The sequence below is a fragment of the Nicotiana tomentosiformis genome, chromosome 1 (genome assembly GCF_000390325.3).
Source record: "Nicotiana tomentosiformis chromosome 1, ASM39032v3, whole genome shotgun sequence".
NCBI lineage: Eukaryota > Viridiplantae > Streptophyta > Magnoliopsida > Solanales > Solanaceae > Nicotiana > Nicotiana tomentosiformis.
Window position 1 is genome coordinate 147,839,168 of NC_090812.1, and position 16,596 is coordinate 147,855,763.

The 16,596-nt window shown below is 37.4% G+C and overlaps 1 protein-coding gene and 1 long non-coding RNA gene across 2 annotated transcripts; both read left to right on the plus strand.

Annotated features, from left to right (window-relative positions):
* The first annotated feature begins 3,613 nt into the window (after positions 1-3,613).
* LOC138893422 (uncharacterized) lies at positions 3,614-5,673 on the plus strand. The gene is made up of 2 exons (XR_011408902.1): positions 3,614-4,190; positions 5,305-5,673. It is a non-coding gene; the product is annotated as an uncharacterized lncRNA (long non-coding RNA).
* A 2,836-nt stretch (positions 5,674-8,509) lies between these two features.
* On the plus strand, positions 8,510-9,478 carry LOC138891506 (uncharacterized). The gene has a single exon (XM_070174842.1). It carries the CDS (start codon positions 8,510-8,512, stop codon positions 9,476-9,478), a length of 969 nt encoding a protein of 322 aa, XP_070030943.1.
* Positions 9,479-16,596: the final 7,118 nt, after the last annotated feature.

The window sequence follows — 16,596 nt, forward strand, 5'->3', positions numbered from 1 at the left end:
GAGAGAGGATAGGGAGGCAAGGAGGCCTCGTAGACCGGAGAGATCTACTGATCCTTATTTTGGAGGCAGGGTACGACATGGTAGAGGTTTTGTGGGTCAGCCAATTCAGTTTGCACTTCAGGCTTCACACAGTGTTTCAGGTGCTCATGGGTCTCAGAGTACCCATACCGCACAGTTCCCACAGCAACGTTAGCAGAGAGGTTGCTTCGAGTAAGGAGATACTAGCCATAGGGTGAGAGATTATCCTAGACTCCAGACAGGTGTGTCACAATGGAGTATTCAGGCTCGTTGGTGTGGTTCATATAGTAGGCTTGAGGTCGTTGCACCAGATGATGCCATAGATGTATGCTTTTGATTTGTTACATAGGGGCACCATTCGTATTTTGTTTCATTTCTGTTTATTAGGGTGAGTCCCCTATTTGTTGCTTCACCTATGGGTGAGTTCATGACTTAGTATTCTGTATATGTGTTTTCCCCTATTGGGAGATTCTATGAGTGATAGTCGTGTATATCGTTGTTTTAATTCATCATTGAAAGTTACGAGACTAGAAGTAAATTCATGTTGTCTATTATGGCAGGTTTGATGTGATTCTTGAGTAATTTGGTTATGATTTGTGATTTGATACTCTACTAGGGTGAGAGTTCAGTAAGTGTTGTGACTTTATTGGCAGAATTTAGTTAGTGGAAGATTCAATTGGTATGATGTGTATTCGGCTTGTGATTCAGAGTTGAGAGCGAGACCCTAGCGATTCCATGTGATTTGATATGTTTGAGCCGGGCTGCGTGCCGCGGTGGAAGTTATATCAGGATGAGATCCTTGTGATTTATTCATATACTTTAATTTTTCCTTTTAAATAGATTTATAGGATAGTACTCATAGAGAGTTGTGCCTGTCGGGCATTATTTGATATTTCTCTTATGTGTTTCTTTTTACATATTCAATCATTTTTCGTTCTGTGCTTCTTGAGTTGTAGCTTGCGGGGTGTGTGCCCGGTGGTGTTAGTTGTGACTTGTTGATATGGGTGTATAGTTATGAGGTCTTCGTGTTTCTTGCATCATTGTCAGTGTTGTAGAGGTTTGAAACGGGTTGCTAACGGATATGAGGCTAATTTTCGGTGCTGGTTTTGATTACGGGCAGCTATTGTGATCAGAAACGTTATTATGGGCCTATGTGTGGCATGTCATGCTGTGTGGTTATACCTTGCGGGTATAGGCATGAGTTTTCCAAGCTGGTTGAGATTGATACCGGGTATGGATGTAGAATCGGGTCTTTTGGAGATGAATAGAATGTGAGAATTTTGACTCTAAGGCTTATCGGTGCTGGTAGAAAGGATAAATTACAGTTGAGGTGATGTCGTCAGGCTTATGTGGATTGGGGTGACATGGGGTCACCTGAGGGTGTATGTTGTAAATGTGCTTTCAGTGATTTGAAGACTTCGAGGCGATTCCTGGCACGTTCGAGGACGAATGTTTGTTTAAGAAGGGAAGGATGTCACGGCCCGGCGTTGATTTCGTTGTTGTTGTTGTGCTTTGATTTCGTTGTTGTTGTGCCCGGAAACCATGTTCCCGGAACTGTTGCTTCTGATGTTTCGTCTATATCATATGGTTAAGTATTGCATAATTATTTAATTATTTTATTATTTCATGATCAAATTAATTTATTTGTTTAGAAAACACATATAAATTCTAATGTACCTTTTTGAGTTTTGAGTGAGGGTACGAACCAATGCAACTAATAGTAGTGGAAGAGTGAATTATGTGTGATACGATTCCTGATAATCCAAATTTTGGACAAATTGCAAGCAGGAAATTTCTAGAATTAAGCCCTTGACAAAGTTTAGATAATCTTGGACTTCCCTTTACGAGAATTAAATGTAATACACCTTTTGATTTATTTTATATGATAGTGTTTACAGAGAAAACAAAATTTAAAAGAAGGCAAAAATGACTTTCAACTGATATTAAGAGTCTCCTAAAATTAGCATCTTAAATATATCATGACATTTTTATATAATAATATTAATTTATTATGAAATATTTAAAATAAATATTTTCTATAAATTTATTTAAAAATTATAAATTGACAAATAATATCATAAAAAATAATCTACCTTCCAAATTAATAATCTTTTACATAATAAAAAATTTAATGACGATCTTATTTTTTTACCAACTCATGTGAATATAAGAAAGTTAAACATACACTTAAAATGTAGTTTTTATAATAAATATTTATAATAATTATTAGAAAATAGAGCTAGTACAATACAAAGTAAGCAAACTTTAACGTGTGACAAATACATGCATATATAAGAAATATTATATATTATTGATAACTAGGTATTTAAATTATATATTTACTAGAATAAAATTATTAAATAAATTAATAACTAATATTGTAAAGAATAATTTGTATCATGACTATCTTTCAAATAAAATAGTATCTTTATTTTAAATAATTAACAAAAGTTTTAATTATGAATTTGTTATTTTTTACCAACTCATGAACATACTATGAACTTTATGATTTGTCACACTTTTTATATAGCAAAAAGAAAGACATGAGTTTAGAAGGTATTTATTCTTCATAATTACTTATATTGATGAAGAGAAAACAAAGCCAGTAACATACGAAATTGTGTTTAACAACAAAAAAAAATAAAAAAGAAAGAAGCAAAATATAAAAAGTTGCAAAATTATATGAAACACCCTTAAGAAAAATGTTGGAAGGTTGAAAAATGAGAATAAGAGAAATTATGTAAACAGAAGAATATTTAAGATATTTGGAAAAATAAAAATAAAAAAGAATTAGAAAAGTTACATTATCTTCTAATTACATGCAATTACCATCAATTCTCACCTCCCCTTCAGAATTGGAGAGTGTAATTACTCCCCCTCAATTGCACCTAATTTCATATAAACCAAGTAATTACTTGATTAGACAAATATATCAAACTGTATAATTACACCTAATTACACACGAATCCAATTTCTAGGAGGCTTTCCAAACCGATTCTATAGTTAAAATTCAAAATTAAAATTAAAGGGTTTCTAAATATAGAAAGTATCATTCTTTTCAAAACAGACTAAAATAGAGTCTCATACAAAATAAAATGGAGGGAACAACTGTGAATACCTAATTTTTGTACTATTTTAACACCTCCTAAAGTCATTAGTGTTTTGTTGCTTTAATTATATTTCTCAATTTTTGTGTCTTTGATTGCATATTTCCTATCATAAAAATACCAAAAAATAGTTCTTTCTTTATTTGTGCATTTTAGGAATTAACTAACTATTCAATTGGTAAATTAATCTAGTTAATTGATCATTTGAATAAGTTACTTAATTAATTTATTTGTTTGTGTAAATTTAGTTTAATAAGTAGGATTAAGAAAGAAATTGGGCCAAATTTAAAAGAGAAAGTGGCCAAAAGTGCAAGATAAGGGGCTGCCTTTGAAAGGGTCTGGAACGACGTAGTTTTGCCTCAAAACTACGTCGTTTTATTAAGTGACCCAAGATCAAATCTCACCCATTGATCACCCATTGATCTAATGGTCCATATTTGATCTCTCAAGAGGTATTTAAAGCCTCAAAAATCTGAAAAATTCCCTCATTTCACCCATAACTCTTTCTCTCTTCTCTCTCTCTCTTCTCTCTCTTCTCTCCACCGCCGCCGCCGCCGGAAATCACCCACCGGCGGCGGACCACCTCTAAACACCTCCAAATTAACACCATATAATCTTCACCACCTCCTCTTCCCATATCTCCAAACCAATTCCTTCAAAAAACCCTCAAACTCCTTGAATTTTAGATCTAAAAAACTTTAGCCGCCACTTTTTGGTCCAAATTCTAGAAGCTCTGGCCAACACCACCCTACAACACATACATGAATGGATAGAGCTCCAAGAGACCTATCTTTTCCTACCCATTTCACCCCCAAAATCCCCGTCGTCGCCGGCCCGCTCCTCGCCGCCGCCACGGCTCCACCGCCTCACCACCGTCAAAATGCCCCGAAACCCCATTTTAGCTATTTTTCGACTCAAAGACACTCGTTTCTTTTGGCGAGATGCTGAAACGCATTTCGTTCTAGCATCTACCCGAAAGAAACATGCATTTCGGAGTCGGGTAGTCGCCTTTTAGCATCTCCGGCATCTTCTCGTGGCTCGAACGACTTCAAGCATACTTGTTAGGTATAATCGTCATCTCTTTAATTAATTTCTGATTTTTTTTTATTTAGTAGATTAGTTTCTGATTTTTATTTATTTATTTATTTATTCTGTTTTGGTTATTTCTTGTTAATTAGAGTTTCAAGTTAGGTTTATTTAATTAGCTATCTCTATTTAGTTTAGTGGTTTGTTAGATTCGTTATTGATTTAAACATGATCTTTAGTGTATTAGTTAAATCGTTCACTTAGTTAGTCGATTATTTAGTTGTTCTTTAGTCGTTGTTCGATTATTAACGATGCTCATTCTGTTTTGAGCATTAGTTTGTGAATTTAGTTATTTGTTTAGTAATTAGTTTGCACAAATCCAGTTCATTCCTATCAAGTTGGTTTTAATACTTAGTTCAATTACGTTTTTAGTCTCGTCTATGCTTTGTCAGTTCATAGTTGTCCAAGTTTGATTTGTGTTGAGTAAGTAGTTTGTTGTTGATGGTTAAAATCTGAAGGTTAGTTTATTTTATCACAAAATAGGGTAATAGTAGCTTACTTTTACTAGTAGGGTGGCTGAAAGGACATTTTTTCTCCTTGCTTCTGACACAACAGATTTTCAGGTTGTCCTTTCACCTTTGGGACAGACCTTGAACAGTGTTTAGCACACAAAGTCAGTCTTTTGGACAGATTTTTGGTGAACCAAAATCTGTCCAAAAATCTAACTTTATTTGCCTATTGAAAGGGCTGCTTTTCTCCTATAAAAGGGACTGTCTTACACTTAGAATGCAGAGACCCTTACTCACTGAAAATGGGGACTCTAGCTTATACTGAGACACATCTTGGAGAGTTTCTTAAAGACATATATCTTTTGAGAAAAATCAGCAGCTTAATACATATAACAAGCTGAAATTTTAGAGTTTTGTGAGGATTATTTGAGTGCAAAAACCTCAAAAAAAATAGAAAGATCCCTTAGGCAATTTGTGAAGTTGATAGCTACCAATTTCAAGCATCTTTGTTGAGTTTTCTGGGTTGTCTTAACACTTGAGTTGCTGCTGTTTCTACTGTATTTGCTGCTGAGTTTTTTTTGTTACTGCACTGCTGTATTTTATTATTCCACAAACCAGGTAACTTTCAAATTCTTATATTGCAGATTCTTGATGATAATAAGAAGGATTTGATCCCGGTTTGGTTGATGGAACATATTAGATCTGATTTTGTTTCAAAATGAATGTTATATTAGTATTATCATCATGTAAATCTGTTAAAAATTAGTTAAATTATCATTTTCTTATTTATATATGTGATTGAAATTGCATTATGTTAAGATTACTTAATTTAAGAAAAAGATAAAAACCCCACTTTTAACCATGTTTGTTTAGTTTGGGCTCTTTTCCGTGAGTTACTTTCATGGTTCATGTATAATTATCTAAGAAAGACTTCTAGCTTCAAATGTTTTGATGCTTTGAATTATAGTCAACATAATGTTATACTTAATATAGTTCTTCTCTTTAGCATTGAAGTATTACCGTTTTCTTGTAGTTTTTATATTTAGTCGTGGTTTTTTTTATGTTGTTAATGAGTGTAGTTTGATTAGTGTCATGATTGGTGTAGATGAGTAGAAATATTATGTTAGTCCTTAAGAAATAGTTGGTTAAGAAGATAAAAGATAATAATTAGCATGTAAGTTTCTTTTATGAAATTTTTTTTTTTTAGTTTGGACATCAATGTAAGAAGCAATTTGGGCTTAGAAGAATACTTGTTATTTTGTGTTGTCTTGGTCATCGAGGCTCTTAAGCAACATGGGCCAAATAAGCTAAAATTTGTAGGCCCAATGACAATAGAAAGCAAGATGGGCATTTTCTTTAAAACCAATAAATTATCTTTTTGTTAAATAAAATAGGTGGCCCAATACCATGAAAGTTTAACATAAGCTTACCCGGATTTAATATCTTGCATTAGTGAAAAAATATTTTTTTAATAATAATATATATTTTTTTCCAGTCGAACAAGTAATAAATAAAAAGAAGCGCTTTTTAATTAATTTAAGCGATAGGCAATTTTAGGCACGTTTGAGATGTAGACCATGTGTTCATACACGGTCCTTGGTCGATATATATATTTTTTTTAATAAAGTAGTCATGTGTGCATTCCCGCTCCTTGACTTTTTAATATTAATTGTATTTAAACCATGTGTACCGACACGTTCTTTATTTTAATACATATAATCAAATAAGGACTTTGTGTGCTTGCACGCTTCTAGGCCAAAATTATTAATTATTAAGCAGCACTAGACAATAGTAACTTAAGGCAAATAATACACACCTTATCCAAAAATAATTCAAGCCAAATTTTAGTCAGTAAAAGTGACCGTGCTAGAACCACAGAATTCGGGGAATGCCTTACACCTTCTCCCCGGTTAACAGAATTTCTTACCCGGACTTTATTTTTGCAGACCAATAATAATAGAGTCAATTCTTCCTTTGATTAGGGATTCAAATAAAAGGTGACTTGGAACACCAACAAAATCAATTCCAAGTGGCGACTCTGTAAATAAAATAATCCCTACTCAATTTTGTCACTTTAATTGAAAAAACCCTTTAATCCACACAATATTACTTTGCGGGTAGAAAAAAGGGTGTGACAGCTCTGGCGACTCTGCTAGGGACATTAAGAATTCGAGCTTGTATATTGACTTTATTTGGCTTTATTAATTTTTGTATATATTGTGATTTATTTGGGCCTAATCTGTTACTTGTCCACTTTATACTGTTTTGATATTGTTAAACTGTACATATAAATTGTATCCTCTCTCGCACCCCTCTAAGTCTTATTATAGTTAGTTATGTTGTATTTGCCTACCAGCATCACAAAATTTCTGTCTTGAGATAAAGCCAGTTAGCCTACGAGCTTCTGGTGAAGGATTTAGTCACACATGCTTAGGCGAGAGAGTCGTTAGCTAGTCAGTGCTGTTCTACTACTGGTGACGCTTGACGCTCCTGGCTCGGGTTATCCGCTCGAGTAAGCCAGTCTAGACACCTTCTCCATCAGGATTTAAACCTAGAAGAACATACCTCATGCCGGATATCCCTAGTAGGTTCGCTTTATTTGCATCACGTGCATTTGACTTAGCGAAACTCGGCACAGGGGCCGGATCCGTATAAGACAGGTATCCTCTTTGAGACCATAACGTTCACTTATGTGCTACATGTTACTTTATTTGGGAGGCTTGCATGTCGACCGGCTTTAGGGTGGATTAGTTGAATAAGCAGAGAAAAATAAAAAAAATAAAAACATGCTCCCGATTTCTATACAAATGTTCGTTATTTTTAAAATATATAAAAAAAAACCCGAAGTGATTTGGTGCGTTTGGTGTCCATGATTAATTTTTCATAAAGAGAGAAAATATAGTTAGTTTCATTGGAAATTTTATCACCGAACTATGCGAGTTTGATTCTCACCGGATGTGAGATACGTAGGCAACCTCCATCGGGTTCAGCCCACATTTTTCAAAAAATAAAAAGCATAAAAATTACGCATGTGCATAAAATTTTCAAAAAACAAATTTGCTATTTTTGGTCACCTTTTACTGTTTGGCCCTCGTGTCTGGACGTTTTGCCGAGACACCCTTAAAACCTTCAACGGAAGTACCGAAGGGCCATTTTTGAAAAAATAGCCATTTTCTTTATTTTTGTCTACCTTTTATTGTTTTGTCCCTGTGGTCGTAGTATTTGCCGAGACAACCTTTAAGCCTCTCTCGGGAGTATCGAAGGGCCGTTTTCGTAAAATAACCATTTTATTTGTTTTATCAACTTTTTATCATTTTGTCCCTATGTTCGGCTATTTTGCTGTGACTGCCCCAAAAGCTTCTTTGGAAGTGCGAAAGGTTCATTTTTGTAAGAAGGCTTTGTAGTCCAGTTTTGTCTCTTGTACGAACTACGCGCACTCGATTCCTGACCCTATGTAAAATATGTAAGCAACCCTTTTTATGGTTCGGTGCCCCGTCCAAATCGGTCAAGTCTTACTATTATGGTCACAACTGAATGATCTTTCGAAATTGTATCATCTCCCAACGATAGTGTCCGCTCATTTTCAGTAAACCCTCACTTCAAAACACGGTTAGGGTCGGTTACTTGAGTCCCACATTGCCATTTCTAACTTTCATGAGTCAAACCCCAAGGCATCAGAGATTTTTGTATTATCTAAGCTTGCATCGGTCCTAACCTCATGTTCTACTACTTAGGAGTGATATGGATACAATGAAAAGAAGATATGACAAAAGACCGAAAGATGGCGAGCCCTCACAGATTTGGCTTGTGCATAAAATACCCCGGTTGTTGAGACAGTGGTGGGAAAATATGGGCATTTGTGGGCAGGAAAAGATAAAGGACCATCTGGGTCACTTTATGAACATTATGGAGATCAACCCAAGGAGGGACTTAATCGAGGCATTGGTGCATTTCTGGGATCCCAATTACAACGTATTCCATTTTAATGGTTTTGAAATGACTCCCACTTTGGAAGAGTTAGCTGGATACACAAGGTTAGGTGATGAGCTTCGGAAGAAGAGACCTTTGGCCTCAAGGGATGTCACTGGCAGTGAGTTCCTTGAGCAGATGACAATCAGCCAAAATAAAATAGCAAGTGTGGAACGAGGGCACGTCCGATTGGATTTCTTGTACGACAGGTATGGGTGTCCAGGTGGATTTTCAAAGCACGGAAAGGAGCTTGATAATAAAATTGGATACAAAGCTTGGCAAAGCCATGGGCGGAAAGCATTCCTAGTGGCATTTCTAGGGACAATGGTTTTCCCGAGACATGACAAAAATATTGATATTCGATTATCTGGCATAGTCACCATTTTATTGCATCGAAAGGACGTCACTATCATTCCTATGGTATTGTATGATATTTACTGTGCCCTGACCAAGTGTCAGGAAGGAAAAGATTTCTTTGAAGGCTATAACATCATACTCCAAATATGGTTTTTAGAGCACCTTCTCAGTCATCCAATACGGGTAAAATTTAGTGTTCATTGGAGCCACAATGAGCTTGGAGATGAGTTTGAAGATTTGACTGAAGACAGTAGCTTTCCCAAGGGAGTCGAAGCATGGAGAGGGCATCTTCAAAAGTTGACCGCTACTGAAATCACATGGAACTACCACTGGTTCTCACCAAAAGAAGTCATATATAGATCTTACCACCATTCGTTTTTGATTTTGATGGGTCTTCGGGGTTTTCAACCGTATGTGCCTATGAGAGCCATATGCCAGTTAGGTCGAAAACAAGTAGTGCCCACAGTGGATCACATGCAAAGATTCACATGAGAGGTAATATCAGAGGATCTTGTTCATGAGGCTTATGCTCAACAGGTTTGGGATGAAATTAAGGTGCTTGAATCTCACACTATGGTGGAAGATCAGGATCGAGGAGAGTTAGACCTGGCATATTTTGAGTGGTTCTATGACCAAGATGCTTTTAGATCCAGGCAAGAGACTATTCTGAAGAGCACGACAGAATGGGAGACTGAAATCAGAACAAGAGTAGGGCATGCCAAGGAAGAAATAACAAGAGATTATGAATCCATCATCCGGGCTCTACGTAAGGATATAAGTATCGCCAACGTGAATATGGATTTGCAGTGCATTGAGTTTGAAGAGGAGAAAATCAGACTGACACATGAGGTTCAAGCGCTTCAAGCACAACTTCGGCAAACGAGAATAAGGGTTGTTGCTCAGCAACATGAAGCCATTCCAAAGCACGAAGAAATGCATCACAGCCTTATCATTCATGATCTAAGGGCTCGGGCCAAGGCTGCAGAATCAGGTAAGAACCAGGTAGAGAATGAGCTAGCAAAGGTCCAGAACCAGCTAAATCTAGCGTTACAACGCGAGGCGGATATATCGGACATAGCCAATAACCATGAGCGACAGATCCAGTTTTTAAGTCAGAGCCAGGAGCATGTTAGAAGGAGGGTCTATGAAGTGGCTACTTATACCACTCGAGGGTGTGTCACTTGTCAGGGTTTGACCCGAGAGCAATTTGCTATGATAGCGCCTAACTTCGCACGCCACATTGCCAGAGACTTGAAGCGCATATACCATGATATGGGAGATCAGCCGCAGGAATAAGCACTTTGACTACAATGATGCCGGTGGATTCTCATGCAGAGATTAGAGTCTTCTTTTAGTTGGCAGTCCACTTTGATTGTTCATTTGTAGTCATCGAAACTTTAAAAGTCTTTTGGTGTTCTGAGCCTTGTTGTTTTGCCTTTTATTTTTATTTATTTATTTATTTATTTTAAAAAGTTTTTTTGAGTCGGGTCTGGTCTTATTTAAATATTTGTCTTTTAGGTTGTATCTTTATGTAATTTTCCTTTGTCTTGTATCAAAAAGAAAAAAAAAAGAGAAGAAAAATTCGAAAATCAATGAAAAAGATTTTGTTTTAGAAAAATTCAAAAATGAAACAAAAAGATGTTGTTTTTTGTACATTAAAAAAAAGAGGAAGAGAGGAAAACTTTGTTTTGTAAAAAAAAATTAAAAAAAATCGTCATGTCCCTGAACTACGTAACGATCTGATTCATGCGGCGACATGATACGTAGGCAACCTCCAAAAGGTTCGATCGAAATATTTCTCAATAATTCCAAAATAAAGGGAAGAAGATAAAAAGGATTAAAAAAAGAGAGAGAGAGAAGAAGAAGAAGAAGAAGAAGAAGAAGAAAAGAGAAGAAAGAGAGAAAATAATATGCAGCAACCTTATAAGCCGGAATGAAACATGAAGCCTTCCAAAAGCATGTTAGAAGTGGTGATATTGTTAGGATCATGGCATATTACGTCTGATTCATACTTGTAAAATGCTTAACTCTAACATGTTTGTTGTCTCTTATCTAGTAAGTTTAAGGTGGTTGGTTTGTGGTGAAACTGGTAACACATCATTACTTTACCCGATCTAAGAAGAAGGTCACAATGGCTAACAATGATGAAATCGAGGTGGTTAGTGATGACCCTCAAGGTCAATCAGTTGAGCAAGAGTCGGAGGAAGTAAGAAGATTGAAACGACAACTGTCTGACGTGTATCAGGCTTGGGTCCCTCAAAGGGAACTTACACCGTACCCCAGGATACTCAACCACTGCTCCCCACAACGAGTGATCACATTCTACCTCCGGGGTATGTGCCAAATTACAATTTCCCTGCCACCCCTGGTACTTCCAATGTACGACCTCCTACCGCACCGGTTAGGAACACCCTTCTCGTTATGTCTGGCGTGCCAGTGTATACAATCCCGCCACCAAATCCTATGACGAAACCAAACATCAAGCCATTATATCATGCTTATGATGGCCAGTGCTACTCTCCAGATATGGCTTTTAAGGTTTCGACTCCACACAATCAGACCCTACAGTATGAGTCACCTACAGAAAATGAAAAGGCTCTAAAGACAAGAGAGCCAGATGAGATGGTCAGGAAAATGAAAAGTCTTGAGCAGAACATAAAGAACATACAAGGACTAGGTGGTCACAAAAGTGTCTCATTCAGTAATTTATGCTTGTTTCCTCACATCCATTTTCCACCAGGGTTCAAGACCCCAAAATTTGAGAAATATGATGGACACGGTGACCCTATCGCCTACTTGAAAAAGTACCGCAACCAGCTGAGGGACGCGAGAGGAAAATAAGAGTTGTTGATGGCTTATTTCGGGGAGAGCCTTGTGGGGGTAGCCTCTAAATGGTTCATTGACCAAGATGTCTCTCACTGGCACATTTGGGACGACATAGCCCAAGCCTTCATCAAACAATTTCACTATAACATTGACATTGCGTCAGATCGCAATTCCTTGTCCAATATGAAGAAAAGGCCGACTGAAAGCTTCAGGGAGTATGTTGTTAGGTGGAGAGAGCAAGCATCTAGAGTTAAGCCACCCATGTATGACAATGAGTTAATCACTGTCTTCCTTCAAGCTCAGGATCTTGATTAGTTTCAAAATATGATGTCCGCAATGGGCAGACCTTTTGCTGACGCAATCAAGATAGGAGAAATGATCGAGAATGGCCTCAATACTGGGCGAATTATAAGTCAAGTAGCTCTCAAAGCAGCCACCCAAGAAATCCAGAATAGGTCGGACAACCTTGTTAATCAAAAGAAGAAAGATGAGGAGGCCATGATGGCATCACGGGCAAAAATAGGCCAAAGGGGAACATCTCAACCCCCGGATCCACGATACTCAGTTGCTCCACAGTATGCAACATTCAATACTCAGTCTTATGCCAAGCCATCCAATCGCCAACATATGTGAGCCCCGGCTTTAACATACTTTCGTCCTCGTCCAAAACAAGAGTGTGAAAGGGAACATAAGCAGAGGGACAATTTCACGCCAATCGTAGAATCCTACATAAGTTTGTTTGAAAGGCTAAAACATTGTGGCATGATTGAGCCGCTTCAAGGGTATGTTCCTGATCCATATGCAAAAGGTTTTGACCCTGATGTACGGTGCATGTACCATTCTAATGTCCAGGGGCATAGCATTGAGGATTGTCGGGCTTTGAAAAAGGAAATAGAAATGATGATTCAAGAAGGAATGATCGTGGTTCAAGATAATGGCATCCTAAACGTCATGACCAAGCACGCACTGTTCATATGATTTACAATGATAAAGAATATGGGTACGGTTTGTTGGAAAATGTCAAGAACCTGTCCGTTGAATGCAAGGCAATCAAAATTGTTGAAGGTCCTGTTTGATGCTGATGCGCAAATTCGTAGCTAAGATGTTTGAGCTTGATAATTGGAAAGACACTCCCCACCTTGCCAGGAAGGAGTCTTGGTAACTTATTTTGTCATAATTTTTATCATCCGTATTATTTCGAGGTTGTGATCCAGATGTTGTTTGTTTGTCTTGTCATTAAACCTCTCTATCCTTTAATCAATAAAATGCAACTTTTCGCTTTATCTCATTTTAATCCACTATGTATGGTTCTTTTGCATATATAGCTCTTTTCACGCCAATTTTAGTGACATGACATGCATGCGGAGTTTTCGGCTAAATTTTAGAAAGCCTGTCTAATCTTGAATTGAATCGAGAAAAAATACTCGAAGGATAAATAAGAAGTTGAAGAACTTTGATGATAAGCATGTGTCACATGGAACCAATATAGTCATATCCGTAGAGATTAAAGATGTTTATCTCAAACCTATCATGAATACCGGCTTAAGGATAATTGAAAGTTTTGAAGCCTAGTCAGAGTAATCGATGAAAGGCTCTTTGGCCACGACCTGCCATAATCTAATCATATCAGGGAAGATGACCTAAATCTCCAAAGAAGGTGCATTCCAGGGAATTTAAAATAGATTAGTTGGTACTTATCATTTCACATCAAGGCAAAGACCAATAAAATGTGACTCCAATTTGTGAAAGATCATTTGTTGCGAACAAGATATTGACTACGAAGATGTACAACTGACAAAACCAAGAAGACATTCATGTCTATCAATGTCGAACCTGAGAAAAGATAGTATGTTTGGCATTCTTGAGGCGGGAGGCCATTTTTCTGCTACCTAAATACTTATACCCTTCGTCACCCCTTTTGAGCCTGTTTTATTTTTCTTTGACCCCCCTCTTTTGGAATCAACTATAGAGTCAAAAAAAAATGAGCTAGGTCAATTTGTTGTTTAAAAAAAAAGAGAAGAAAAGAAAAGGAAAGGAGAAAAGAAAAATGAAAAAATGAAAAAAAAAGACAACAAAGAAATCTTTCGTGTTAGTTTGAACTACGTTTGACTTGATTCCTTTAAAGGATACGTAGGCAGCTCTATACTAGGGTTCAGTCCAACCAAATCAAAAATAAAAATTCCCCAGTATCTGAAACTGGGGCGGGAGTTTTTTATTTTATTTATTTTATTTTTTATTTTTATTTTTATTTTTTATTTATGTTTTTATGAAGATTCGATTCCAAGAGTTGTAAGTATACAACCCCATCATCTTTAGTCTATTTTGAGCCTTCATACAACCCTTTCTTTTTAACCCTATCCAAAATCCATACAAATAAAGACCTCCCAATTAATCTCTAAGAATGCCAAGCGAAGCACGTAATAAGCAACAGTTGTCACACGACATAGAACAATGTCAAGTTGCTCACACAAGAAAGCAAAAAAAAATAAAAAAAATAAAAAAATTAAAAAAAAATGAGAGAGTCTTACTAGTGAAAACCCTCATGGGCACTGTAAGGTGATGGTAAGTAGAGATAAATAAATGAGAGAGATCGGTTGGTGAAAATCTTCCGGGGCACTACCAGTCGAAGGTGAGCTATGATTTTATGCAAATGATTGGCACAAAGAGGCCAACTTCAAAGACGAAAGAGAACAATAAGTAGAAAGGGTAGATTGGCTGGATAGATTTGGCCGCTCAATCCAAAATGAATGTCATGATCATTAAAGCTTGACTACCATATTCAAAAGAGCCCATTCTATGTTTCTCTCCTCGTAAAGTGTCATTTTTTCAGTTAAATACTATTCTTTCTCATTTTCACATCGCGTCATTTTATTCATTTGCATTATTATTTTGAGTCAGTATTTATAAAAACAAAAGAGAAATGATTTCAAAATCTGTTACCAGATTTCTAACTATACAAAACGAGTTCTATCCTAGCACATCAAAGAGGACATATCCAGAAGGCAACATGCACAATAAGTTGTTGAGATTAAACGATATCTGAGGTTTCATGCAGACAAAAGTTCCAAAAGAGAAAAATTTGTTGGTCTATTTGCTTAGAAGCCAACAAAGAAAGGGACACAAAATTGGTCACTATTCCCCGTAAGTGCAAAACAAATGATGTAAGGCATACACGGTATTGACAAAGGCACAAATCCAACTCTGATTTTCTCTGATAAGCTGAACAAAGTGTTTCGAAGAAATCGAAAAGGTCACTAAGTAAGACTTGCTTCATGGGCAAAGCTGATAGCACCACAGACACAAACTGATATCGGGTGCAAGATAATCAAGTTTGATTTTTAAACGAAAAAACCTCCAAATTGAAGACTTGCTTTATAGACAAGGTTCAACATCACCTTAGACTTTCGGGTACGAAAATAGTCGAGGGCAACGATGGAAAACCAAGATTTCCAGAAAGCAATACAGAGTATCCGAGCAACTCGGTATCGCGCTGAAAGAATCAGTTCTTTTTCAGCAAGGTGGCCGCAAATTCAAACTACTCAGGGCATCAAGGCCACAAACCGACCACCACTGTTAAACTCACAAATCTTTCTTTGTTTGAAGCAGGAAACAAAGTAGCGTAGAAATGAAGTTCTCAAAGTACGAATGTACCAAATGTAAGTTCTTCAAAGACTCTACTTTTGCTTTCTAGACATGCCCATAATTACTTCATCAACCATTGCATTTTCCAGCATAAGGTACATCAGTCCTTAGTTGAGGTCCCATTTTGATATATGGCACACCACACCCTAGTCGCATATTCAGTATAGGGTACACCAATTCCTAGATGTATTTTCCAACCTAAGGTACACTAATCCTTAGTGAGGTTCCACTTTAATACAAGGTATCCTATCCCTGGTTACTTTCTCTCTAAGTGATACAATGTGCCATCCCTTGGTTATATTCTCTCAGCGATAAAGGGTGCCAATCCCTGGCTATATTCTCTCTTAGTAATACAGGGTGCCAACCCCTGGTTACATTTTTTCTCACTAATACAGGGTGCCAACCCTTGATTATATTCCTCCTTAGTGATACAGGGCGCCAACTCCTGGTTACATTCTTTGTTAGTGATACAAGGCTCCAACCCCTGGTTACATTCGTTCTCAGTGATACAGGGCGCCAACCCCTGGTTACATTCCCTCCAAGTCTTTCAACCTTACTCGTAGGAGACGCACTTCCTAGTTATGGTGCCAACCCTTGACTATATTCCTCCTTAGTGATACAGGGCGCCAACCCATGGTTACATTCTTTGTTAGTGATACAGGGCGCCAACCCCTGGTTACATTCATTCTCAGTGACACAGGGTGCCAACCCCTGGTTACATTCCCTCCAAGTCTTTCAACCTCACTCGTAGGAGACGCACTTCCTAGTTTGGGCGCCAACCCTTGATTATATTCCCCCTTAGTGATACAGGGCGCTAACCCCTGGTTACATTCTTTGTTAGTGATACAGGGCGCCAACCCCTGGTTACATTCGTTCTCGGTGATACAGGATGCCAACCCCTGGTTACATTCCCTCCAAGTCTTTCAACCTCACTCGTAGGAGACGCACTTCCTAGTTATGGTGCCAACCCTTGACTATATTCCTCCTTAGTGATACAGGGCGCCAACCCCTGGTTACATTCTTTGTTAGTGATACAGGGCGCCAACCCCTGGTTACATTCATTCTCAGTGACACAGGGCGCCAACCCCTGGTTACATTCCCTCCAAGTCTTTCAACCTCACTCGTAGGAGACGTACTTCCTA

Coding starts and splice junctions, on each gene's coding strand:
- LOC138891506 (XM_070174842.1), top strand. CDS start 8,510: ATGGGCATTTGTGGGCAGGAAAAGATAAAGGACCATCTGGGTCACTTT.